This window comes from Mauremys mutica, chromosome 11 (assembly GCF_020497125.1).
Source record: "Mauremys mutica isolate MM-2020 ecotype Southern chromosome 11, ASM2049712v1, whole genome shotgun sequence".
Lineage (NCBI taxonomy): Eukaryota > Metazoa > Chordata > Testudines > Geoemydidae > Mauremys > Mauremys mutica.
In genome coordinates, this window is record NC_059082.1 from 37,611,165 (window position 1) to 37,638,268 (window position 27,104).

At 51.6% G+C, this 27,104-nt stretch overlaps 1 protein-coding gene and 1 long non-coding RNA gene across 4 annotated transcripts in view; one reads left to right on the forward strand and one right to left on the reverse strand.

Moving 5' to 3' along the window:
- Positions 1-27,104, forward strand: part of CSPG4 (chondroitin sulfate proteoglycan 4) — an 82,915-nt gene that overhangs the window by 28,061 nt on the left and 27,750 nt on the right. For all 3 annotated transcript variants that reach the window (XM_044978891.1, XR_006572306.1, XR_006572307.1), the window contains exons 2-3: positions 17,300-17,463; positions 20,994-24,578. In XM_044978891.1, coding sequence (XP_044834826.1) covers positions 17,300-17,463; positions 20,994-24,578 — 3,749 coding nt within the window. The remainder of the gene's footprint in view (positions 1-17,299; positions 17,464-20,993; positions 24,579-27,104) is intronic.
- The window catches only part of LOC123343659, a 51,273-nt gene continuing 32,704 nt past the window's right edge, over positions 8,536-27,104 (reverse strand). The window contains exons 3-4 of the long non-coding RNA XR_006572308.1: positions 11,517-11,632; positions 8,536-8,617 (exon numbers count right to left, since the gene is read on the reverse strand). This is a non-coding gene — a long non-coding RNA (uncharacterized LOC123343659). The remainder of the gene's footprint in view (positions 8,618-11,516; positions 11,633-27,104) is intronic.

Below are 27,104 nucleotides of genomic sequence, written 5' to 3' on the forward strand. Positions count from 1 at the left end.
GAGGGAGAAGGGGTGCAGAGACTGGCAAGGGGGAAGATTGAAAGCCTGGGAAATTTCTGTAGGAGGAGAGACTGCAAAGACTGGGCCTGTTTAGTTCTGAGGGGAGACGAATGAGAGGGGAGAGAATAGAGCTATACGTTGTAATGGCTGGTCCAGGGAAGGCAAATGGGACCCCCTCCAAATATAAGAGCAGGGGGATGCTCAATAGCATCAAAAGGCAGCACATTTCAAACACATCAGAGGAAACGTGGTTACCCTCGAGGCCAGGCAGCCTGCGGAACTCCTTGTCACAAGATATGCTGGAGGCCAAGACCTCGGCCAGGAGCAGACAAAGAGGGCGGAAAATGAGAACCTCCTGAGTGGTATTGGACGGGGTAACAACAATGGTTTCGTAAGGGATAAAGACCCACCTGCTTCAGGGCACAGGCCACTCGCTAACAGACGCTTCCTCTAGGGGCCGGTCGTGCCATCATGGCCCACTACAGGGGCTCTGGTACCTTCCTCTGCAGCAGTTGGTACTAGCCCTGCTGGAGGCAGGGTACCGGGAGAGACAGACCTGGGGTCCGATCCAGTCTGGCAACCTTTGTGTCCCTAAGAACAAGAGGGATGGCGTTAGCAGAGACTCCCATTCCTGAGGAAGACTTGTGTAGGTCCAATCCTCTGAGGTGTTGCCAAGAGGCCCCCCTTCCCTTTGAAATGGCAGGAGGAGCTCAGCGCCTTGCAGGATTGGGCCCATAGCTATCAGCTCTTCTGGGAATGAGGATGAGGGCTGTGTTGGAAGCAGGGTGGAAACCCTTGGGGGATCCACGTAATACAATGGCTCTGGTGCTGCAGGTGTACGGGGCAGGTGGGATTATAGACACCAAAGGCACCCTTATGGCTGGGGCTTTGTGTATGCAACACGTGCAGTGCCCTCATGGCGCTGCTGCTTCCAGATAGACCCAGCCCCCAGCGGCTCCAGGGCAGGAAAATCCTCCAGGGGCTCCCTGCAGGGCTGCACTCACAAGGGTTTGGGCTGGGGCAGGCTCAGATAACCTGCTGCTCACTGAAGGCTCCAAGCTTCCATTCCATGCCTGCCTTAGGAGAGCCCAGTTGTGGAGCAGCCTTGGGTGCAGCCATGCTGTGCTTGGTGATCAGGATGAAAGACCAGATCTTACTATCCCTAGAGGGTAAACCTCTCCCCAGAGAGCCCCACAGAGCCTGGCACTCAGACTCCCGAGGGTTTGGCCTCCCTGTGGCTGCCTGGAAAGGATTAATGTCACCTTGAGATCAAGAGGGAACTGGGTGGGTCCCCCGTCTCCCACCCCAACGGCTGCTTCAGGTGAACACAGGGCTCCTTGTCCCCAGTCACCTCCCCTCCTCTGAAAGGCAGCTCCAGTTTCTCCTTCCCTGGCAGGAAATAATGAGCAGCGTTGCTCCCAGCCGTGTTCCACAAACACCATCACAGACAAGCCAGGAGCTGTTCCCAGCAACAAGGAACCTTAACGCCTGGCATGTTTTTCCACCTTAAGAAAACTGTGAGGCGAGAGCAGGAAATGGCTGGGAACACACAACCCCTTTCAGGGAGGGCGCGCGTGTGTGGTTTTCTTGGAACAAGCTCTAATGTTCTGTATACAATTGACAAGCTGTTCTCCCTCCCTGCACACATACGCACAAACATGCATACACCCCACTCTCTCCCACACACCTGCCCTCTCTCACTTTCTCTCACATACACACACCCCTGTCTCAGTGACACACTCAGTAAGACTTCATTAGCACTACTCATCTTCTCAGTGCTTTATATGCTTTCACGAGTTAGGCCTCACTACAGCCCTGTTGGCAAGTTAAGTAGAGTTATCCCCATTTTACAAAGGGGTAAACTGAGGCATGGAGCAGTTATAAATGACTTGCCCAGGGCCACAGAGGGAGTCAGTGTCAGTGATGGGATTAGAACTCAGGACTTCCAGGCCTAAATTACTGGAACATGTGCACACCTACTCTCTCTCCATCACACCTCTCCTAAAAACATGTACAAATCGCCTCTTTCATATACACATCCTCAAACCCACTTTCACATGGCACGTGTGTTTTCACACACATGCACACCCTCATCCCCACGCATCCATGCTGCCTTCCCCACAGATGAATGCACACATGCCCCTATGATTTCCCATAACGTTCTCATTCTTTATCACTCGTACTGCAGTAGTGCTAACGGGCTCCAACCAGGATCGGGCCTCCTTGTGCTAGGTGTGGTACACACGTGCACATTCTCTCTCAAACAGGCTTCTCCTAGCAAAAGCAAACTAGGAACCATTATAGCATTGGCATTTGCCAGACTGGAAGCCAAGCTGAGTTTTAGCTATAGCCCACGATATTAAAAGATGATCAGTGATTTGCGGTGCCCAACTTCAGATCCCTAAAAGAGGCCTGATTTTCCAGGGCCTTTCCACCATAAGAAAGGCATTCACAACACTGACACCTCTTTACCAGAAAAAAACCAACAAACCAACCCTGAAACAAATCAACCTTAAAAAACAGGAAAATAATACTTAACCAAAAAAAAAAAATCCCTACCCCAAGCAGAGCTTTAACCCCAGAAAGGAAGGAGCCAGAGAATCTATGCAGTTCATCAGACACTACTGATTGTTTGTGGACAGCGCCCAGTTGCTATGGTGATGGGCAGTAGCAGCATAAAACCCTAAAACAGAGAGAGTGGTTTGCAGAGTGGTGGGTGCTCAGCACTTTCTGACAATTAGGCCCCTTTAAAGTGTCTTATGTTGGGCCACACACACAGTGAGCCACCCAAAATCTCTGGCCACTTTTGAAAATCTTGGTCAAAGATTATGTGTCTCTCTGCTACGCAGTGTCCAAAGAGTTTGCGCATAGAAACTTTCCGTTGGGACCCACCTCCTTTCCCATTCCCTCCCTGGGCAGAAGTGATTCCCTGAAGACATACCCGTAAATTGCAAGCACTTGGCTTTCTTGAGAAACACCTGCCCAGCCATTCAGATTTCACACCAGCATCTTCCCCTGCCCGCACTGAGCAAGGGAGGCTGACAGGGGAGGCTGCCTACATCTCGGTGCACATGGGTCAAACTGACGTGCAGAGCTGCGCTCGGAGGAAATTCACAGTAGCGGGTAAAGATCACAGCAGATCTGACTCAAAACAAGGGAGAGGCAAAACCTTCCTGCCCTTGGGAGCTTTTTCATCCCACCCAAGGAGGCCTCCTCCTGGCGGCAGAAGTCCAGTTGCCTGATGGTAGCAATGTGCCCCCCTAGTGGGAAAGAAAATACCAAGCTGTCACATCAACCATAATTAAAAGAGGCAATCATTTCCCCGCTCCCTTCTGTTGTAAAGGAAGAACGAGATTGCTGATGGGCTGGACACCAAGCTCAGCGTATAAGGATGGATAAATCTGGATCCTCCTCCAAAGAACCTTTTCAACCCTGTCATGCTGCAAGCCCTCTCCCCTGCCACACTTTGGGCGCTTTGTGAGGTCCCCGGCTACCTTCTGATGGGAACACGATCGGTCGCAGCCTCTTAGTGCCTCTGGACATTAACAGTCCATGCTCTGGTACTCCCGACTCAGGACACCCAGAATGCAGAGCACGCAACAGCATTCAAGGTTTGAGACTAGGGCCCAGCTACGGAGGCCAACAACTTCTGGCCCTCCCAGCTTTAGCATGAGCCTTAAAAAGGCCTAGCATGTCACTTACCCAAACAGTTCTTAGTCTTAGGCTACCTGCGTATTCCTTGCCCTTCTGTATGGTCATGCCCCAAACCACTGAAGCATACACCAATATCAGAGCTGGGCAACTGATCCATAACAAATCATCTATTGTGAATTCTGTCTCTTTTGTCTGTGATTTGCCCAGATATAATCACGCTCTGAAAATATTCATTGCATTATTCCTTTGCTCACTCATTGGGAGCACTGGATACTTTGAATTCAAGTTGGTTCGACTGGACACATGTCTCTGTACCCTGATTGCATGAATCTTTGAATCAGGTGTGAACACTAAATTACCTGCTCTGAATATGCTGCGAGACTTGCTTGCCACTCACTGTTTTGGCACAACACTCCTGCCAATAAATGCATTTGCTAGAATTGCTGCAAAGAGTGCATACAAACAGGGCCGGCTTTAGGAACTGCGGGGCCCGATTCGAATACCCAACAGCGGTCCGGGTCTTTAGCAGCACTTCGGCGGCGGGGGGTCCTTCCCTCGCTCCAGGTCTTCTGCGGACCCCCTGCCGCCGAAATGCCGCCGAAGACCCGGAGTGAGGGAAGGACCCCGCACCGCCAAAGTGCCGCCGGATGAGTAAAAATAATTAAAAAATTAAAAAGGCGCCTAAGGCGCGGGGCCCTCTTAAACGTGGGCGCGGGGCCCTCTTAGGCGCGGGACCTGGCCCTGCATACAAAACAGGTGTGGGCCCGGTCGAAGTGACTTCACTTCAAATGCAAGCCATTGTGAATAGCAGCTATTCTGCAGAATTCACCTCGCTCAAACACAGCAATCCTCAAGTTGTCCCATACTGTCACCTCTGGCTATAACAGAACTAAGTTTTGGGACCCTGCTCCCATACTATTGGGAATCCCCTGCCATCCAACAATAAAAGGGAAGGTGGTTGTAACCTCCTGAAATGTGTCCACAGTCCCCCTGTAGGGAACTCATGAGCCAGGTGCTAACGTACCTATAGACACTCATAGAGCCCCATTCAGGCTAATCCCCATGTATACATCTGCACATCTGAACAGCACACACACAGCTTGACTGTCACATATAAATACCACGCACACATTGAAACACCCAGCCAAACGCCACTTGTGTGTCCATGCAAACCCCTTCCCCTGCCTTCTGTCCCACTGTCTCTGAAAACGACTTGATGGGTTTTTTGAATGTGTGTGTGTGTGTCCTGGCCCTAGAGTATCAGATAGGGACTTTTGGAGCTGTGAATGAAGTAATATGCCCCACAACACACATTCACACCCAGTCTCATTCTCCTACGCACTTACCTTCTCATATACACATCCAAATACACAAACACACACAACACACAGTATATGCACTGTTACACAATGGTGCACTTCTAAACATACTTGCTGGGTTACGTGCAGCTCTGGAGGAAAAAAGCACAACTCTAGAGTAGATAAGGGGGCTGCATCTGCTTACAGCAGCAACAAACTTGGTCCATTCTAACACTACCTGGAGTTGCCTTCCTCTTCCCAGCCATGTGGTATGAATGCCATTTGGGCTGAAAGCCCAGTGGTTTGGATTCATGCAGGTCATGCCCACCAGCTGTAAGTGATTCAGGGTGAACTAAGCCCCCATTGGCAGCTACATGGTGAGTGTGAGGATGGATCTCTCTTTAATCTGCCAATCCCTCAGCCCCCAGGGTTGGGGCCGTCAGACACTGAATGCACAAGGAATGAGTCAGGGGGAGTCGGTGCCACCCTTCCTAGAACACGGCACTAGCCTAATGAGGGATTCCTATGCCTGGGACTCAGTGGTCCCCTTCCCTAGAGAAACCGCACCAGTTCAGTGAGCAGCCAGTATCCTTCCACAAAGTCCATCGCTGACCTTCAAGGACCATCGCCAAGTGTTAGATGGGGGATTTAGTGCTCCAGCTCCGGAGAGTCACACTGAACATCACAGACCATTCCACAGGCCAGACCTGGTGCTTCTCCCCTTCTTAAGCACTTGAGAGGAGACAGATGTCTGCATGACCTCAGGAGACGTCCTTCCACACACATCCTGTGATGTTCCGGAGAGTCTTCTGAGGGATGAGATCAGATCTGCTCCAGTGTTACCTGTCATACCTGCCTTCTGATGGCTGAAGGATTGCAGATACTGTAAGCCTTACTCCTAGTGCTCGGCGGGGCCATGATCACAGCAGAAGGCTGCACATCTGTTCTCCACACTGCAGATTAGTGACTGAGTTGTCTCTCTCTAACTACCTAAGAATTGGTACAACAATCTGCTTCAGCTATAGACCGGAAGGAAATTCAGTCTCCGTGTCCTTTCAGTTTGGAGTCCCTCCCTCAGCTCCCAACTAGAACCAACACTTGGAAGGATCACCCTCCCCAGGAGAGGGTACTGACTTCCACCTCCCTGTTCATTCATCCCAGGTCTGCATGGCGTAACAGGACACCCTTGAGTCGCTGGAGGCCCAGAGAGCTCCAGCAAAAGGAGAGTCTCTTTCAGCTTGAGCCATGACCTTGGTGCCTTTGAGCCCACTGATCGCTGGTTCCGATACGGACCAGGTTGTGAACCTTCCAGGAGGTTGAAAAATGTCCTAGTGAAGGTGCATGAGAGAGAAAGGAGAGTAAAGTGGAGGGGTAAAGAGATCAGGGGAGAAAGAAAAGCTGAGCGGGAGAAAGAGCAAGCATGAGCCTCAGGCAACAGAGACCAGGAAAGGGGCGTGAAATGAGGCTTTGATGAGAGGGAATCAGAAATGGATGAGTTGTTACCACTAATAAAGAGCCTTCTGGGACTTCCCCTTGGACAGAGGCTGCAGAACCAGCTGTAAGCAATTATAGCCTCCCTGATGTTCCAAGCTGACTTCTTCCATCTCCATCTAATCCCAGGCAGCCCTGCCTGCCCCCTTCTCCCCGCGACCTCCCACCCCCGCCTCCTTCCGTCCTCACTCTCCAGCCATGCACACAGGAAGGGGCCGTCTGCTCAGTGCTCTGTGATTTCTGGCAGGCGCTTCTCAGTGAAGCTATTCTTCTCCGCTGCATGCCCCTCTTCACAGCACAGCAAAGAGTCCTCACCGTGGGGTCCAGCTCAGGGAGCGGGGCTCGGATGCATCGATCTCAGCTTGCCAGCGGTGCCAGACGCTGTGACGGTCTCTGTTCAGATGAATCCCCAATAAGGCTGCTCGTGACTGAGCGCAGGAAAGGCCACTGGCAACACATCAGGGCAACGTGCACAAAAGTGCCTGACAGATGTGCACAAGAGTAGCCCTGTCACTGGCAACCCCCTCATGGCAGGGCATGGCACAGTGGGCTCTCCTCATCTAGCGCCCCTGCCAACAGCCACGCCAGCCTTACAAGGGTCTGCTTCTTCTCATGGCACAGCCTCTGGCCTGATCCATTATAGACCCCCCGGCATCCAGGGTAACAGAGAGCCCAACAAATGAGAGTCCAACGACTTCACGCCGAGTCTTTGATCCAGATCCAGACTCCCTGGCCTGACTATGGTCTCCAGGGTCAATGCACTTTTCTAAGTGGGCCTGGCCCACCCCCCTCCTCTGGGTGCCATCCCAGGGACCCTGCAGCGAGCAGGCAAGGTTTGTCTATTCACATCTTCCCCAGCTTCTTCCTCCTTCAGCCCATCAGCAGCCCTTTCCCACAGCCCTTCCTGGGCCCAATGTGCACCGGTATTCTCCCCAGCCTCTCTAGCTTCACCCTCCCCCAAGATCCCCAACAAAATCCCAAATGAAACCACTGCTGCCCACCACAGGCAGGACCTATCCTCCCTCTTCAGATTTCCCTGGGCTCTGTTCCATGGCTGAACGCCTCCCCGGGCCTTCTCCCTGGAGGGCCAGATCCTGCCCACCGCTGCAGCCTGCTCCACCCCGGTGGCTTCTCCCGGCCTCTTGCCGGAGTTCTCTACTGGGGGAGGTCCCCCAGGCCATTCCCCTGGGTTCCTGCCTCCTTCTGCCCTGAAGCCCTTTCCCCAGGCCCACCCCCGCTGGCTCTCATCCTTCATTCTGCTGACCATGCCCTGTAGTGGCCACCAGATGCTCTACCTGAGCTTTCCAGCTCCCCTTAGCCCCTTCAGTGTCAGTGAGAGGGGGGTAACACCCTATCACAAAGCAGTCACCTGATACACTAACTGATGGAGGGTGCTGCCTTTGTAAGACGCTGGGTTTAATTCCCTCAGCAGACAAGGAGCTAAGCCAGGATAGCACTAAGGCTCCCCTCTCCCAGAGCAGGGCCTTCCTGGCTGCTGACAATTGGGTCTGGCTAAATCTCCCCCCTCAATAAAGGCCCCAAGCCTAGGCTGTCCCGTGCTGGCTCATGACAGGGAACGGATAATATTCCACCCTGCTGAAGCATCCCCAGGGCAGGGCATTCTCTGCCAGCCAGCTCCAAGTTAGGGAATTACTTGAAGTCTCTGATTCCTTAAGCATCTTGAGGGGTGACTCATCTTGTGGGCGGGGGAGGGAAAGAGCCCATCCTGTTTTCTTGCCCTATTATAGGCGAGGCTGATGCCTCAGTGCCAGAGGTGGAGGGAGCTGCCATGCACAAGACAAAGGAGGACCCAAGCAGAGAAGCCAGCCAGCCCCTGCACAAAGCGGCTTGGTTTAGCCACTACGACAGCATCGCTGCTTGGGAGAGCAAGGGCGGGGAGCCCCTCAGCTGCATAAATACCTCTCCAAACACTGGCTATGCCCAGAATAGCATGTTTTGAAGTAACGAAAGAGGAACCAGGGTGGGGAGTGACACCCAGCACTTTCCAGACTCATCCATTGCTGACCTGGCCCATTGGCAGCTCTTCTGCTGGGTGCACACTGACAGTCTGCTTCCTGCGGGAGCCCGGGGCAGCCCTGGATGGAGCACTCCGCCTCCGCTTGTCTGGATCCGCTCCGGGGCAGTAATCACACAGGGTGGGAGATCATGAGAGGCTGGTCACAAAAAAAGAAACACAGAGCAGCAGCCTATAATCTACTGACTGCTGGCCAAGCGCTTGGAAACTGTGACTGTGGCCTCTCAGTGCACGCCTTTCTCTCGCATGGTCTCTGCTTCTGGCAAGGCAGGGGAAAGTCATTTCCTGAGGGACCTTTGGAGCTGGGAACAGGAGGTATTTTTAGCTCCAGGGCTGAGCACCCCAACCAGAGACGGTCACTGTGACCGCTGAGCCCCACAGCACAGCCCATCAGGATGAGAACACTGCGGCTATTATCCACTCGGAAAGGAAGAGCGATGTGGCTGCGTTCAGTTCCAGGGACAAGCCATTCCCCTGGGAGTTGGTGTGCATCGGACTGGTTCTGGAGGGGGAGAAGGGGCAGCAGGGCTGGAGCACCCGAAAGGGGCACGGGACTGGAAATGGGCTTGGGGATCTCAGGAAACAGAAGAAACAGAGACAGGGAAGTGAGGAAGGATGGTCCGGGGGTAAGAGTGCTACCAGAAACCTGGGTTCAGTTCTCTGCTCTGCCATGGACTTTCCTCTGTGACCTCAGGCAGGTCCCTTAGACTCTCTGTGCCTCAGGCTCCCTTCTATAGCAGGGGTAACAGCACTGCTTTGCCTCTCAGGAGTGTCCTCAGTTAACGCCTGGGAGGAGTTCAGCTACTATAGTGATGGGGCCAGATAAGTACCTTAGACAGGATAGCAGCTTCACCAATCCCGAGCAACAAGCAGAAACTCCCACTTCTTCCCCCAGGTGCAAATCACCAGCTGATGAGAGCGACACCATGACTGGATTAGCTGTGGGCTCAGGGCTTTTGAACTCTCCAAAATTCCGATCAGAGGGGTTGATTTGTCCTATTGCTGGACCACATTAGTTGCATTCTCTCAACCACCTTAGCGCCTGCACCACGGACACTTCTTACTTCTTTATGCTGCAGCAGTGCCTGAGACCCCACGTAGAATAAGAGTGCCATGGGGCCGGATGCTGTACAGAGAACTTAAGACAAGACAGTCCCTGCCCCAAAGCACAGATGATCTTATTTATGAATGGCAAACCAGGCAGTCAGCCAGGAGTGGCGGATCATATGGGGCTAATCATTCAAAGGAGGTGATTGTAGCAGTAAGCTAAACTAGGAGCTAGCTAAGAATAGCTGTGACTGGGAACTTCATGTCCCCCTAGGTTAGCATCTCCATCCCAATTACACTGGGTCTTTGAACACGTGACAAAGAAGCCCAACGAGGAAAGTGTAATCGGAAAAAAACAGTGATCCAAATCCCAGAGCCCAGCTGGGGCTGGGACTCAGTGTAATGGTCTCATCCTAGACACTTCCCCACACTGGAAAGCTGCTAGACATTAGCACAGTTGGCAGAGTGGGAGCCCAGGATCCGAGCTACAGAGATTCTGGGAATGAGGAGCAAGATGCTTTGGCGGAGCTGGGCAGGTGGACATGCACTGGCAGAGCTGTGGGCGGGATCCAGGACTGGAATAGTCCAGGGGGCTGCATTTCAGAACAGACATACGCTGGCAGAGCCGGGGGGAGGGGTACCTAAGATGGGAAGAGCTCAGTGGTTTGAGCTTTAGATTGCTAAACCCAGGGTTATGAGCTCAGTCCTTGAGGGGGCCACTTAGGGATCTGGGGGAAGGAAAAAAAATTGGGGATCAGTCCTGCTTTGAGCAGGGGGTTGGACTAGATGACCTCCTGAGGTCCCTTCCAATCCTGATATTCTATGATTCTAAGTCAGGCCTGAAGTGCTTCGGCACAGTTCGGTGGAGTCTCTGGGTTGGAAGAGCAGGCCACAGGGGCGGCTCTAGCAATTTCGCCACCCCAAGCACGGCGGCACGCCGGGGGGGGCGCTCTGGCGGTCGCCGGTCCCGCGGCTCCGGTGGAGCATCCGCAGGCACGCCTGCGGGAGGTCCACCGGAGCTGCCTGCCGCCCTCCCAGCGACCGGCAGAGCGCCCCCCGCGGCGTGCCGCCCCAAGCACGCGCTTGGCGTGCTGGGGCCTGGAGCCGGCCCTGGCAGGCCAGGACTAAAGTGTAGTAGCAGAGCAGTGTGGGGCTCCAAGACTGGAGTGGCAGTTGTGCAGGTCAGGGTGGAGGCCATCTTTTGACGCTGGTCTGGAGTAGCAGGGCATGTTACATGTCAAGAGTGAAGCAAAGCGGCAGGGGCTTGAGGGGAGTTTTACACAAAGCCTGGAGTACTTGCAAATGCAGTGCTAGGTGCCCATGTTTTCACATGCATTAAGAGAGAGGTTTTGAAAGGCACAAAAGGGCATCTGGACACCTAACCCCCACTGACTTTCAACCCCAGACATTCCACAATCATGAGCCAGGCTGCCCTGAAAACAATCCCAAGATTGGCTTAGAAACCAGGGCCAGCTCCAGGCACCAGCTCAGCAAGCAGGTGCTTGGGGCGGCCAAGGGGAAGGGGTGGCACGTTGGGCTCTTTGGCAGCAATTCGGCGGCGGCTCCCTCGGTCCCTCTTGGAGTGAAGGACCTGCTGCCGAATTGCCGCCGAAGAAGAAAGTGGCACAGTGGAGCTGCCGCTGATCATGATTGCGGCTTTTTTTTTTCCCCCGCTTGGGGTGGCAAAAACCCTGGAGCCGGCCCTGTTAGAAACCATGAGATTTTTAAAAATGAGAGCCATGAGGGGTCATGTTTTCAACTTCTCTGCAGCCATGAGGACTGGAAACCTGGGGCAGGTTTTAAATGAAAGCTGAGAGTCTCGTGTAATCACAGGACTCCAGGAGCTGGGGCTTTAAGAAAAAACACCAGATATTGCAAGAGTTGGGAACAAGGTACCTTTTGTATCTAAATATCCCCCCACAAACTCTTGATACTTTACAAAGAAATCCGAGATCACTCTGGAACATTTAGTGCAAACATTTTCTTTTTACCTGCGTCTTCAAATCCCAGACACCCTCAGCTTTGTTTTAAACTAGACCACTAAGCTCAAGACAGCCTTTCCACAGCAACTTGACTGCCTCTGGATAGAGTCCCCATCCGGAGCCGGCTGCAGAGACGAGAAAGATAATAAAGCTAAAATAAAGCAGGGACACGAGGAGACAAACAACAATAATTCACAGTTTTATAGCGCTTTTCCTTGGGAAGAATCCCAAAGCACTTTGCAGGCTGTATGCAGGGCCATTCGCTCACCAAGGAAATGCAGAGCTCTCTGGAGGCAGCTATCTTGCATCAGCACATTATACAACCCTTTTTTTTTTGGCAGAGAAATTGAAGGACAACCTCTCTGGCAATTGCAGGGGGATTTAGGTGGGACAGAACATGCTGGATGCAGAGGTTACTGAGTGAGATTCTCTGGCCTGTGCTAGGCAGGAGGTCAGGCTAGAATGAACAGAATGGTCTCTTCTGGCCTCACAAGCTATGAATCTGATTACCAAGGCCAGGGTCAAACTCCCAACCCTATTTATTACTATTTGTATTACAGTGGGAGCTAGAGGCCCCAACCAAGATCTGAGCTACATGGCACTAGGCACCGTACAAACACATAGGTGTGTCTTCACTGCAGAGTAAGCTCAGGCTCCTACCTGGGTTTTAGCCCTATGGCCCCTACCATGTGCACACAAATGCCTTTTAGCTGGGTTCATATGAGTTTGGAACCTGGGCTTGCTCAGGTGAGAGCCCAGGTTTCACTTTAAGGGAGCTCTAGTCTAACCCACCTACTTTGCAGCGTGGATACAGGATGTTAACTGGGTTACAGAACCCAGGTCCTGATATTCCTCCAGTACCTTCCCACAATGCCCCAGGGGCCATGTTTCCCCGCCTTTCTACCTCATGCAGCACTAAGAACCAAGGGATATGCCCCCAGAAATCCCAACACTTCACCCAGATTTACCACCGTCCCAGTGTGGATGCGGCTACACAGGTCTGACCTGAGTGTTCCCTTAGCACTGGGGATGCTCACACCTGGGCTTGGCTAAACCAGGCTTCCATCCCCAGCTGAGCTCTGCAGTGAAGACAACCATAGGGAAAGACAGCCAAAGAGCTTACAGCTGAAATAGAGAAGTCAAGGGGTGGTAAGGGACACAGAAATACAGAGAAGAGGGGGTCTGGGTACTCAGCAGGTCAATATCAGAACGAAGAACAGAAGCCAGCCCAACAGCAGATCCACTAGACCATGCTCCCTCTAGCCTAACCTATTAAAAGGTGTCATTAATCAGAAGCTCAGGGTTACCGCTCATTCAAAGACTGTGCTTTTCCATATGCAGAGCAGCCATTTACCATCAGTCTGGGTGCCACTTCGTTCAGATGAAGGGAAGCAGGGAAACAAAAATTTAGGGAATTCTCTATGAGCCAGAGCACAGTGTGTGTTTCCTCTGAAACGCTGCATTCAGCTCTGCTCACAAAATGGCAGCTGCTCTTGCAAGCAGGCCGATGCCGTAGAAATGTAAAGGTGAGATAGAGAGCACAAAGTCATGCCCAATTAAGTACCTACGTACACATCTGGCAGTGCCTTGCCGGCTCGTGCCTCAGCCAGGCGCTGGTTCAGTGCCGGTTCAGAGAGAAGAGTGCCTCCTAGTGAAACAGCCAACGCAGTAAAGAAAGGCAAATCTAGTTTTTAAAAAAGGCCAGAGGAGCAATGTTCAGAGGAGGACAGTGACTTACAACGCCCTTGTGGCTAAAAGCACACCTCTTGTGATTCATCTGGGCCAGGCTTCCAAAATGACACATGTGTAACAGGCTTCCAAGGGCATGTGTAACAACCAGGAAATGAGCAAGCACTTCAGATGTGCTGGCAGCTGTGCCCAGCGCTAACTAGGAGGGCAGGTTTCAAACGAGCACAAGCGTGTACATGTTGCTTCTTCTGCTCAGCCAAAAGTAGGTGTAATACACATGTAATACACATGTAATTCTCAAAGGGACACCAATGGGCAGCTTCCGCTCTGCAGGTGAATGAAAACACTGTTTACGTGTCTAAATAACATCAGGGACGCCCCTAAGTTATTGAAGCCGTGAGGCTGTCCCTAAAGGCTGGGATTCAGAAGACCATTTGAAAGCTCAGATGGCAAACTCCTACATAGGGGAAAGTGATGGGTAGGAGTAGAGCAGCAAAGGAGCAAGGTTTAGCTAAAAACCAAACACAGGATTTTGAACTATAAGAAAATATGTCAAAGAGGCAGGAGCCCTGGCTTTGCCTCTTCCAGGCAAGTCAGTGTAATTATCTGTAACCTTTCCAAAGATGGGCTTATTTCAAACTGTCCCTTACAGATGCTGTTCCGCAGTCACCAAGTGCTGTGTTTGCTTTCTGTTTCCTCTTCAGCTTGTATTAGCAAATTTTACCTGCAGGGGATAAGCCTGGTTAATTTCCTGTCAGTTCTAGAAGCTGTCAGCTTCAGTCACCAAGATAACTGAGCTCAATCTCAAGTCACGCAGGAAAGCTTCTGAGGTCCTTAAAAGCTGCAAGTACGTCACATAGAATGTGATAGTTTGGACACAACGATGAAATTCCTAAAATCAGAGACCTAAAGGCAGCTGATATTTAGGAGCTGTTTGAAGGCAAACAAGCTGCAAGGAGTGAGCTGGATTCTCCTCTCATTTGTACCAGTGGTAAATCAGGAGTAAATCCACTGAAGACATGAGAGGCCCGGGCCTAAGCAGCATTCCACTGATGCAAAATGGCTCGAAACCCAGCAGACCCAGCCTCTAGACAATCTCTTCTGCATCGGCAGAACCTGGTGTAGTGGGGAGCTGTTATGGTTGCTCCTTTGCCACCCCACCTCATGACTGCCAGGATAAGGGGCATGGCCAGGGAGGAGGGCATGGATAGCCAAGCCCTAAACCCTCTTATCCTCAGACTGTTTCCCAAGGTGCGCCATGTTTGATCCTAAACGGTTGTTGGGATTGGGCAGAGTCAAGTCTCTGTTCTGTATATAAAGGATAAGAGGCAAGATGTTGGTGTCTTTGGACACCAATGGGTGGGTGAACCAGCAAGGGTCTGTGACAGATGGGCAGTGTTTTATGACAACAGGGATGGAGGATGGGAAAATGTAAGAGGATCTCTGATCTATACGTTGAAACTGGGCAGTGATACCGGGCAGAGTTAAGGTTGCTTCTGGAATGTGCAAAATTTTGTTTTAAACTTGTATATTTATTTAAGAGACTGCACGGATTGGGACTCTGTATATTTATCTACCATGCGTATATTCTATACATATATGCATATATATACTATGGACATATACATATTATATATGCATATACATACACACATACCTCTCACCAATAATCTACAAAAGTAGACATCAGTGGCTGGGACATGTGCTGAGAATAGAAAATGAACACTTACCAAATACCGCCCTTGAATGGAAGCCAGAAAACGCAAGAAGAAAGAGAGGAAGACCATGAATGGCATGGAAAAGAACAGTTCTGAACAACATCAAGCACCTCAACATGAAATGGGAAGATTTGGAGAGAAGGGCAGTTGACAGGCAAGGATGGCAAATGTGGGTAGCCCAATGTGCAGAAAAGCATGGGATGGACTAAGTAATACACACACACACACACAAATTACATTAAAATGTTCTAAAATTTTGCAAAGTCAAGCACTCAAAAGTTTTAAAAGTTAGGAAATGCCAAAATTTGGGTTGCCTGAGCAACGTTAATTCTGCCCTCTTGGACATATGCATTATGAGAGCGTCTTTAACTACAGGAGCACATGCTTTTTTTCTGATTGCTCCTAATTCTAGCATTTACAAACTTTGGAGTGTTTGACTTTGCAATCTTAAATTCTTTGAATATGTTTTTTTTGTATGGAAAATAGATAGCTGTACAGCTATACATAGTGCACACACAGACGTATAAAGAAATAAACTTCCCTATCACCGAAACGAAGCCACTTTGGGGGTGAAATTCAGCAACTATTGAACGGTGCAAAGCAACAGCACACAGTAACGTACACCGAAAATAAAGAAGAATACAGTATCCAACTGCAATGGCAGAGGAAATTTTGGTAGAATATACATACCCTTTGCCTGAAACAAAGGGGAGAATAAGGTCAGCGGGCCAAATCCTCAGCTGGTGTACATCTAGGTCCTTTTATTAACTTGGATGGAGCTACACAGATTTACACCAGTTGAGGTTCCGGCCCAGGAACTGATACAGCCACTACTGAAGCCTTATGTCCGTTCCTTGCAGTGGGGTGTCGAATGAGCCTTTTCCACCTCTACCAGCCACGTCTGAAACTGGAATTTGGCCAGAACGCTGGGGCTCACACGCCAGCTCTTGTGAAAAGATAACAGGAAAGATCTCACTCCAGCCCAATCTCGTGCTAGCTGCACTCTGAGAAACAGCCTTCCTCGTCTTTACCACCCAGCTCCATGGCGTCCCATTGGAAAGGGACACCTGGGAAAGGATTTGTTTGAAGCGCTTGCCTTACTTTTTCCTGTGCTGCCAATGCCCAACAACTTGCAACACATTTCTGTGGAGTGAAGCATGTTGCTGTCAGAGCTGGGCAGCTCCTGAAGGTGACACCAACAGAGACCCCTGAGAGGAAGATAAATAACACTACCCTGGGCATATGCACTGCTGAACACCAGAAGAGTGAGAGGTTTTATAATGCTCTTCAGGAGGGCAGCGGGTAGCAAAAAGAGACAGTTTTGTGTTAAGCAACAAAGAGTCCTGTGGCACCTTATAGACTAACAGATGTATTGGAGCATGAGCTTTCGTGGGTGAATATTCACCCACGAAAGCTTATGCTCCAATACATCTGTTAGTCTATAAGGTGCCACAGGACTCTGTTGCTTTTTACAGACCCAGACTAACAGGGCTACCTCTCTGAGTTTTGTGTTAGTCTGCTGATCTGCTTTCCCCACCTAGTGACAGTGAGGGGTATATGCAGCTTCCTCCAGTTGTATTTGTGTTTGCTTTTCACAGGGTTTTTGAATGCTGCAGGGCGATGAAATAACACAGGGGCTGGAGAGGTTAGAGTATTTCAGTTCTTGGCTGATGGAAATCCAGCAAGGAGATTAGATCTCCCATTAATTTAGCCCCATAAGTGGTTCCTTGAGGTTAAAAACCAAAGATTGCTCAGAAAAAAATAAACCCGAATAGCGAAGACACTTGGGTTCTTGCAGATGGCAGCTGGTGTGCACTGCCAGGTGATGGAGTTGGCTTTAACCCCTAACTCCCCGTCTCTCATCCTGGCCTGGCTGCAGCTGGCACTCTGGGGGCAAGACACTCAGCCCCAGTTGTAATGCAGTTGTGCCAGAGGCCCCAGATGAGATCAGGGCCACAATGTGCTAGGCACCATCGAGACTAGGTACTCTTGGGCCATCCATGCCCCAAAGACCTTACAGTCTAACAGCTAAGGCAGATGAAGGGTGGGAGGGGAAGCAAAGGCAGAAAGCGGTTAAGAGACTTGCCAATGTCACCCAGCAGGGCAGTGGCAGAGCAGGGAATAGAATCCAGGTCTCCCGAGTCCCTGTCCAGTAGACCAAACATCCACCCCTTTGACAAGAGAGTGTGTCACATGTCGCTCACCAGCAACCTCTGGTGGACTGCCTAGGAACACAGCTGATGGTCTACAAAGGGAGCCCCACGGCTAGGTCACAGGGCAGAGGCCCTTCTGCAGGGGAGAGGAGTGGGGTTCTCTTGGCCCCATGCGGTGGTTGAGTCACCTAACAGGAGCCCAGGCCATGAACCTCTTCTCTTTCCCTCTCAGCCTCTTTCTTTGGAGACGGCTATGTGGAGATGCCCTTGGTGGAGGCGTACAGCACAGTCCAGCTCCACCTGCAGTTTTCAACAAGCCAGCGGAGTGGGCTCCTCTTCCTGGCTGCGGGACAGACTGACTATCTCCTGGTGGAGCTCCGCTCCGGCATCCTGCAGGTCAGCAACACTCTCTCCTCCTTGCAGCAGGCATAGCAAGGTTACTGGCCACATTTGGCCTCAGGGTGGGCGGGCAGGTCTCCGCTGACATCAGTGAGGCTGTACCTGCTTACTTTGGGATTTGACCCAGTGTGAGAAGCACAGTAGGGAGGCTGGGATCTTGGGGGAATGGAGGGTTGTGAGTCTGGCAGTGTGATTTGGACAGTAACGTCCACCCATGCTGCACGTTTTTAAGGACAGTGTCTTCTCTTTGGATACTAAACAAGGCCACAAAATACCCTGTGAGGCCAGGCTCAGCAGGGATCAGGTCCTGGGACCCTGAACAGGGGAGCAGTGCTACCCCTCCTGGCAGTCAGACCAAACAGATGTGTCTAAGGCAAAGGACACTGAGCAGGAAGGACAGGACATCCTGCAGGCAGGGGCGGCTCTAGGCATTTTGCCGCCCCAAGCATGGCAGGCAGGCTGCCTTCGGCGGCATGCCTGCGGAGGGTCCGCCGAAGCCACGGGACCAGCGGACCCTCCGCAAACATGCCGCCAAAGGCAGCCTGCCTGCCGCCCTCGGGGCGACCGGCAGAGCGCCCCCTGTGACTTGCCGCCCCAAGCCCGTGCTTGGCATGCTGGTGCCTGGAGCTGCCCCTGCCTGCAGGGGGAAGCCCCAGAAACAGCAAGCTCAGGAGGGAGTTCTGGCTTTGATAGGAAACTCCAGGCAGGAGGGTGGGTCTTGGCCTATTGCCCAGCGTGTCCATGCTATTGAGAGCAGGTTGCATCATCTGTGCTGAGCCCTACAGTTGTTTTTAATTGGCCCTCTGTCACAGAATATCAGGGTTAGAAGGGACGTTAGGAGGTCATCTAGTCCAACCCCCTGCTCAAAGCAGGACCAATCCCCAGACAGATTTTTACCCCAGTTCCCTAAATGGTCCCCTCAAGGATTGAACTCACAACCCTGGGTCTAGCAGGCCAATGCTCAAACCACTGAGCTATCCCTCCCACCCTTCCCCTGGCTGCTAATCAGGAGCTCTGCTAATCGTGGTGAGACAGAGCCTGTAGCATCCCTCCCCAAAAGTGGCTATTTTACCCAGCTCTGAAAGCCCTTAATCCAAGCCCACCTGTCACCTACCCAGGTAGCAACCGTGAGGATGCCGTGCAAGCACGGCACAAGAGCCTGATGCTAATGCTGCACCTGCTGACAGTCCGGTAGCAGGGTGGGGCAGCTCCAGAAAAGCGACCCGCTGTCCAAATCCAGGATGCCGGTTGGGAAAAGGCCCAGACTGCCGCAGGGGTGAGTGGGGCAGAGAGATGAACCCCCTGTCTGTGTGGTTGTACCAGGGTCTGCCACAAAGAAAGAACAAGAAGGAGTGTCCCCAACACACATTCCCTTCCCCCACACCTCTCTAGGCCCAAGAGAGCCGCTAGGGCTGCCCCACGGACTACAGAGCCTGGCAGGCTGCAGCGCCTGGGAGACGATGGGTTGAGGTTTCTCTAATGGAGGCCATCTGTCAGGAGAGATCCCGCCCGCCTCGTCCCTCAGGTTCCTTCCTCCAACCCTCTACTTAGCCTGGCTCCGAGGTTGCTCTTTGTGGGGACGGCTGAGGAAATCTGGCCTGCTATTTCCCTGGCAGGCAGGGAGAGCAGTGGTTACGAAGCAGAGCCAAGCCAGCCCGTAGGCAATGAGGACATCAGAAAAGAAGAGTCAGCACGTGGCTGGTCTCCTCTGTGTGGGAGGGGGAGGTAGAGCATTGCAGCCAGTAAGGATCTCTGCCCCCACTGCTTGCAAAATGCTGCCCCCATCTGACCTACTCAAGACATGAGCCTAGATGGGAGCTGCTGGTCCAGGCCCAGAGACAGGGTGGGAGCCAAGAGGAGGGAGCCTTTAGAGAAAGCGTCTGGCGCTCAAATTCGATATACTGTGGAGGGGCTGGGGGAGTATCTTAGGATGGATAGAAGGGAGGGAAGGACAGACAGACAATCGATTGATCCACAACTCCACCACCCTAGATGAACCATCCCAGCCAGGGGTGCTGGAACAATTTTTATAGTGGGGGTGCTGAAGGCAGAAACCATGTATTTAGTGTTTGTTACTATTTCAAGCCAGGAGGGTGCAGCAGCATCCCCAGAACTCCTAATTCCAGCACCTATAAACCCAGCGATAAACTATTACTCCACCCCAGTTTAGCTCTGCAGGCCAGCACACTGGGGGAGAGGTAGAACCAAACCCCACCCACTTCCTGCTATGCCCCTCTCCCCTATTCCAGGGTGGGAGCCGCAGGTACCTACTCATCCCGGCACACCCAGACGTTTAGTCTAGGCAGCCTGTGCAGAGGCATAAAGGATTTTCTGACTTCTCCTTATGCTCTGGGACAGATGCACAGGCTAAGGGACCCCCAAGCCCTAACTGATGAGCACCAGACACATGCTTAATTACAAGACAGATTGATAGACAGCCCGGTTACAAGCAGCAGAGAAATACCTATCGCTGAATTACCTAAACTGTCTACATGTATGTGCACATCCACAGCAACCATCCTCCAAAAGCCAGCACTTGCCAACAGCTATCAACAGCTCCCAAAGGTATTGCCCATTCTAGGTATGGGAGGAACAGATTAGTAATCAGGTCTGTGTCGTATCTGTGCCATATGCTGAGCTTTTTACGTGGCAATCAATCACCTTGTGCGTTCATGTGCAACAAACTGCATCAATGCAACATTAAGGCGGCATCAGTAAGTTGCCCTGTATTTTCTATTCCTGGTTTTCCTTCTGAAATGTGCTGCTTAATATAGCTCTACCTATGTCAATGTCTCCAGGATGTGCAAAGAAGCCATGTTAATGTTGCTTTTGAAACCTTGGGCCAAATTCTGTGTTGGCACAAATGGGTGTAGCTCCTTTGAGTTCAATGCAGCTTTGCACTTTTACACTTTAAGAGAAATTGGCCATGGTTGTTTTTGCATTACATAAGTCCTTTAAAAATTTATTTTAATTATGCAACCTTACAATTGCCTTGGCATCATTTTTGCATTCCATTTCCTTCTTTGTTTTTTAACATTAAAGAGATGGGAAGCTCTTTGGGGCAGGGACCTGCTTTTTCTGATGTGTGAGTTTTAGTTGTCTGGCTGGAGACTCATAACATTTTCTGCAATGCTGGGCTCGCAGGACAAGAGCACATCAGCCAATCCCGGAACAGCTATATTTTCATAACAGAAAAAGAAAGAGGTCTGGATCTCCCGGTCCTGTGGAGCTGTGCTTGGTGCAAAACCAGAGGGGAGGGCAGAGCAAGGATATCTTTAAGCCATCTTTAAGCTGTCCTTATCCTAAGGCCAGCCTAAAGCTGGACTGGTCCCCAACATAAATGGGAGCAGACTTAGGGCTGCTGTGACTTGTATCCGGTGGCTCATTGCCCCAAGGGGTTGTCTTGGCAGCTGGAGATCATTGGGGCACAAGGACACCCAGGCCATGCCCTGTATCCTTGTCCATCCCAGAGAACTTTCGACTTGTCCCAAGGTTCTAACTCCACTTTTCACCCACTCTCATTGCAGGTCAGACTAGAGCTGGGCTCAGAAGAAGTGATGTTCCAGTCTCCAGCACGGCCACGCCTCAATAATCTAGTAACCCATGATGCTGAACTGTCAGTTGGAGACGGTAGGATGACTCTGACAGTGGATGGCCTCTTTAACACCTCTGTGGAGATCCCAGGTCCCCTACAGCGGCTGGACATTCAGTACGGCCTCTATGTGGGCGGGACAGGGAGTCTGGAGCTGCCATACCTCACTGGGTCCAGCTCTCCATTCAGAGGCTGCCTCCATATGGCGAAGTTCAATGGCCTCGATATTCTCTCTCCATGGGCATCTGATGCTGCCTCTACAATGTTCCACGAGGTTCGAGAGGGGTGCAGCGAGGAGTTCTCTGCCAGGCCAGATGACCCCTTCGGCTTCCTGAGCCCACGCTCTTATATCGCTTTCTCGGGATGGAGCGCGAGGGAAGAAGGGACTATTGAGTTTGTGATCATGACGAGCATCAAGCACGCCCCCCTGATCTACCAGTCGGGGCTGCAGAATGACTTCCTATACCTGGAGATCTATGACGGGCGCCTGAGGGGGGTGGTGGAGAAAGGCAATGGGGCCGTCATCCTGCACAATAACATCTTCATCAGTGATGAGCAGCAGCACTACGTGAAGCTCCACGTGGACATCTACAAGTTTGAGATCCTTGTCGACTACTATGCCTCGAGGACTTCCAACAGGGGCATCCACAGCTACCTCGATCTCCAGGGCAGCCTCTTTGTCGGCGGCATGAATGAAAATGCCTCCCACAGGCTAAAGGAACGCCGGCTTGCTTTCACTTCAGGGGGCAGCACTGCCAACAGCTCCTTTATCGGCTGCATGGAGGACCTGAGGGTCAACCTGGAGAAGAAGAGCCTGCAAGATGCTCTGGTCACAAAGGACATAACACCCGGCTGCAGGATGCAGGAGCAGTACTCAGATTATGAGGACGCATATGAGCGGGACGAGGCACCCACCACCCCAACTCCTGATGTTTGGCAGGGAGCATTAGGGCCGGTGGTAGAACCATGCCACCTTGACCCCAACCTCCCTCCAGCCTTTGCTAACTTCACCAAATTGCTGCACGTCAGCCCCCTGGTCGTAGCTGAAGGAAGCACGGCCTTCCTGGAATGGCAACATACCCAACCTACAATAGACCTAAGCAGCGCAAACATCAGACAGTCTCAAGTCCTCTTTAGTGTCACAAACGAACCCAGGCATGGCCAGCTGGAACTAGACATCCACAGCTCTAGGAGCAGAAGGAAATTCACATTGCTAGACATAGCGAATCGGAAAATCAAGTATGTTCATGATGGCTCCGAGGGTCCCATGGATCAGCTGATGCTGGAGGTAACCGTCACAACCCGAAGGGGGATTCCTGAGTGTTTATGGCAAGGCCAGACATACCTGCTGCCAATAAAGATCAACCCCATCAATGATGCCCCGCAGGTGATCTTTCCCCACGGAGACCTCATGGTGATTCTGGAGCACACGCGAAAGCATCTAAGCACGGACATCATCCAGGCCCTTGATGACGATACACCCTGTGACAGTTTGAAATTCCAGCTGCTTGGTGGCAAGAGGATGGAAGAAGGTTACGTGGAATATGACTTTAAGCCTGGGGTGCCCACAGAAGAGTTTTCCTGCAGGGACCTGGAAGCGGGCAACGTGGTCTATGTCCACCAGAACGGCCCAGCATTACAGGTCATCTTCCAAGTTAGCGATGGCTTGGTAAGAAGCCCAGTGGCCACTTTAAGAGTCATCGCTATAGAGCCTGACATCCAAGTGCGCAACAACACTGGCCTGTTTGTCGCACAAGGAAGTGCCGTTCCAATTACCACAGCCAACCTCTCTGTGGAGACCAATGCCGTGAAACAAAGAGTGAACATCCTGTATCGCCTCACAGAGCCTCTCTGGTATGGCGAAGTCCAGAAGCAAGGGAGCATGGGAGGGGAGTGGAAGAGAGTTGAGTCCTTCCATCAGCAGGACATTGTGCAAGGGCGCATACAGTACTTCAGCATGGATCCTGAGCACCATCTGGAAGATGTAATGGAGAAGCTGAGGTTCGAGGTCCAAGTTGGCCAGAAGACCTTACCAAACAACACTTTCCTAATCAGGATCAAGAAGGCCACCATCAAGATGAAGACCCTGGTCCCCCTTCAGATGAAGAATAAGCGGCACCAAAACATCACCACCAGGGAAATGGAAGCAGCATTGGAGGATCCAAGCTCTGACCCAGTTTCCTTCTACTACATGATAATCCAGGCACCCAAAAAGGGGAACCTTGAGCTTCTTGGTAGCAGGCTGACAGAGGGCTTTGGATTTACCCAACAGGACCTGCAGAGAAAACACCTAAGCTACAGTGCAACAATCAGAAACTCTAAAGAGACTGAGGACTCCTTCCAGTTCCGTGTCACTGCTGATGCCCAGTATTCCCCCATGTACACCTATATGATAAGCATTGGGGGGGACCCAGATGCACCTGTCCTGACCAATGTCCTTCTATCTGTCCTGGAAGGAGGGCAGGCTATCATCTCCAAGGACCACCTGTTTGTGAGGAGTTTGAATAACATGGACTACCTGTATGAGGTGATTGAAGGGCCGACGCATGGGAAGCTGGTCTGGAGGACACCATCCAACTGGCCTTCCCATGAGAAGGTCATAACAGAGTTCACCAATGAGGACATTCTCCAGGGCAGGCTTCTGTATCAGCATGACAACTCTGAGACCACAGAGGATGATATCCCATTTGTGGCCATCAAGCAGGACGAGGGTAGTGCTGACTCTGACGCAGAGGAGGTGAGAGGTGTCTTCAGAGTCTCCATCCAGCCCGTCAATGACCACCCACCAGTCCAGGTAGTGAGCAAGGTCTTCAATGTTGTGCGGAATGGGCAGCGCCTGTTGACCACCAATGACATCGCCTTCACAGACCAGGACTCCGGATTCTCTGACACACAGCTGGTGCTGGTGAGGAAGGACATTCTCTTTGGTAGCATCATTTCCATTGATGACAGGAGCCGCCAGGTGTATCGCTTCACGCAGGATGACTTGAGGAAGAAGAAGATACTCTTTGTCCATTCCGGAGCGGACCGGGGCTGGATACAGCTGCAAGTCTCCGACGGCCTGCACCAAACTGCAGCCCTCCTGGAAGTACAGGCCTCAGACCCCTACATCCAAATTGTCAACAACACTGGTTTAGTCATCCACCAAGGGAATCAAGGGACCATTGACTCCTCCATCCTCAGCCTGGAGACCAACATGGACATAAGGAACGACGAGGAAATCTGGTTCCAGATAACTACCCTGCCAAGGTGGGGGGTAGTGCTGAAAGGGGGCCAGCCAGTGACTTCCTTCTCCCAGAAGGATCTGCTGGCAGGAGAAGTGATCTATCAGCACAACAGCAGCAGGAATGCCAAGGACAAGTTCCAGTTCTCTGTGGAAGCTAACCAGGTGGCTGTGGAAGACACGCTGGAAATCACTGTGTTCCTGGACACCCATCCTAGTCCCCTGACCATCATCCACCACGAGAAGATACACATCTTCCAAGGAGAACCGGTTGAGATTAAGAAAGAATATTTACTGGTAAGTAATACCTTCTGTGGGCATCTTCCCATGCTTTTATTCACCCTCCCCCCATGTGTCTTCCTGGCTCCAGGACATGGGATAGCAAAATTCTGCTAGCAAATCCTACAGGATCTTCTTGGAATTGAATAGGGGAAAGAGCTTAAAATGGGCATGAATTTTCCCAGCACATCCTTCCTACTGACAGGTTAATAATCTGTGAATGTAGGTGTCTCCCACAGGGAGGATGATGCACGGTGATAATTGCCTTGCACAAGACACATCAGCCCTGAAAACAACCGAGGGCTGGAGTTACTGTGCTCTGCGGGGCTCCCAAAGAGAGGTGCATGGAACACTTATCCCTTAAACTGCAGTTTTACTGTGAAGAATGATCCAGTATTTTTGCCTTGTGGGATTCTGGGGTTATCCTCACTCACCGATTTCCAGATCAAAGTTTCTCATTCTGCATGTAAAAAGACGGGGTGGTGGAGGTTGGGTGTGGATACAGTTCTAACTGCCCAGCCCTGCAAATACCCCCTGGGATCTGGGAGTCAGACTGAGTCCGTACCATCTTGTGCATCAGCACTGCTAATGAAGATCCTATAGTCCAAATTCTGCTAAACCTGTGCAATCCTGTTGTCTGAGGTTATGTCCTCAACAGGTCTCGGTGGGTCGGCACAGGTGTCACTGAGATAATGGTGTTGCACAGGTGGATCTGGGGGCACAATTGGCCCTGGAGAGCCTCAATTACTGCTGATGTGTGAGAAGGGGAAAGGCCCACTTGGCTCTCAGATCTCAGGGGAGTTTGCAAGGCTGGCTACTAACAGATCCCATCTTTGTAGCTGCAATCTGCATAAATCTGATCTGGGGGTCAGGAGACACAGTGAGCATGGAACCCCACCATGCCATCTTTACAGAGCTACTTCTCAGGTTAGAGCCACGCTGCAGACAAGGAGCCTGAAGAACCAGCCCCACTGAACACAATATTCTCCATTGCCCTGCTCCTTGCACGGCCATTCCCATAGTGCCCAGTGGGTGTACAATGATACTTACTCAGGGTATGTCTACACTACCAGATTAGTTCGATTTAACTTAATTCGAATTTGTGGAATCGACCTTACAAAGTCGAATTTGTGTGTCCACACTAAGGACACTGATTCGACTTTGTGAGTCCACACTAATGGGGCAAGCGTCGACATTGGAAGCGGTGCACTGTGGGAAGCTATCCCACAGTTCCCGCAGTCCCCGCTGCCCATTTGAATTCTGGGATTTCCCCACAATGCATGCTGAGGGGAAAAATGTGTCGAGGGTGGTCTTGGGTAACTGTCATCATTCAACGTGCTTTCGGATGTCTCAAGGGGAGATGGAGGAGCTTACTGACTCGCTTGGATCTCAGCGAAACCAATATCCCCATTGTTATTGCAGCTTGCTGTGTGCTCCACAATCTCTGTGAGAGCAAGGGGGAGACCTTTATGGCGGGATGGGAGGTTGAGGCAAATCGCCTGGCTGCTGATTACGCTCAGCCAGACAGCCGTGCAATTAGAAGAGCCCAGCGGGAAGCGCTGTGCATCCGCGAGGCTTTGAAAGCTAGATTCCTCAGGGAGCAGGGTAACCTGTGACTGTTCAGTTTCTTTACAGAGAAGCTGAACCTGCCCCTGCTTCAGTTACTGTTGACTTTCTTCTGCGGTTACATACCCTGTTCACCACGTTTCCCCCCTTCCAACACATGTTTAAAAATAAAGTTAATGGAACATTGTTAATTAACAACGTTTTCTTTATTAATGAATTCGCGTTAAAGGGTTGAAACAGGGACGCAGACTGTGGTGGGTAGGGTGTGCAGTGATGTTAACACCGCTTCTACACTCGAGGAATGATAGGCTCCTGCTCCTAGAGCGGTCTGCAGTGCCAGACTGGTTGTTTCAATGGAGCCTGCCATCCCTCCTTTTCGGGACTCAGTGTGCGGGGGCTACGTGACCTTGTGGCGGGGGAGGACGGTTACAGATTCCCCTGCTGCGTGGCTCTGTGGTCCAGGACAAGGACCGCTGCATAAGTTCTGTAACCGCCCTCCCATGCCACAAAGTCATGTACCCCCCACCCACACAGAACATGGAAAACACCTCCCAGACCGACCAGGGTGCCTACTGACTGCACTGTGTGTGTGACCTGCTGTTGATCCTGCCCCCGTGTCTGTACCCTGGTAAAGGTGACTGTCCTATGCAATTAACAACCCCCTTCCCCTCCCCTTCACAGACGGTCTTCTGTAGAAAAACTTGATGGAAATAGTAATTAACAGCAAACTACTTTTAATAATCAACTACACAGTTAGGGGATGAAACTGGGATTGGGGCTTCGGTGAGCCAGGAAGGGAAGGACTTCTCAACATTTAGGGAATGAGAGCCTTCTTGTATTTGTGCACTCTGCAGGGGTGCAGTGACAGTTTTCACGGCCCCTGTCGCCCCTCCTTCTTGTTACTTTGGGTGAGGGGGGTTTGGGACTTTGTGGCGGGAGAGGACGGTTGCAGATACAGTGCAGGGGGGCTCTGTCCTC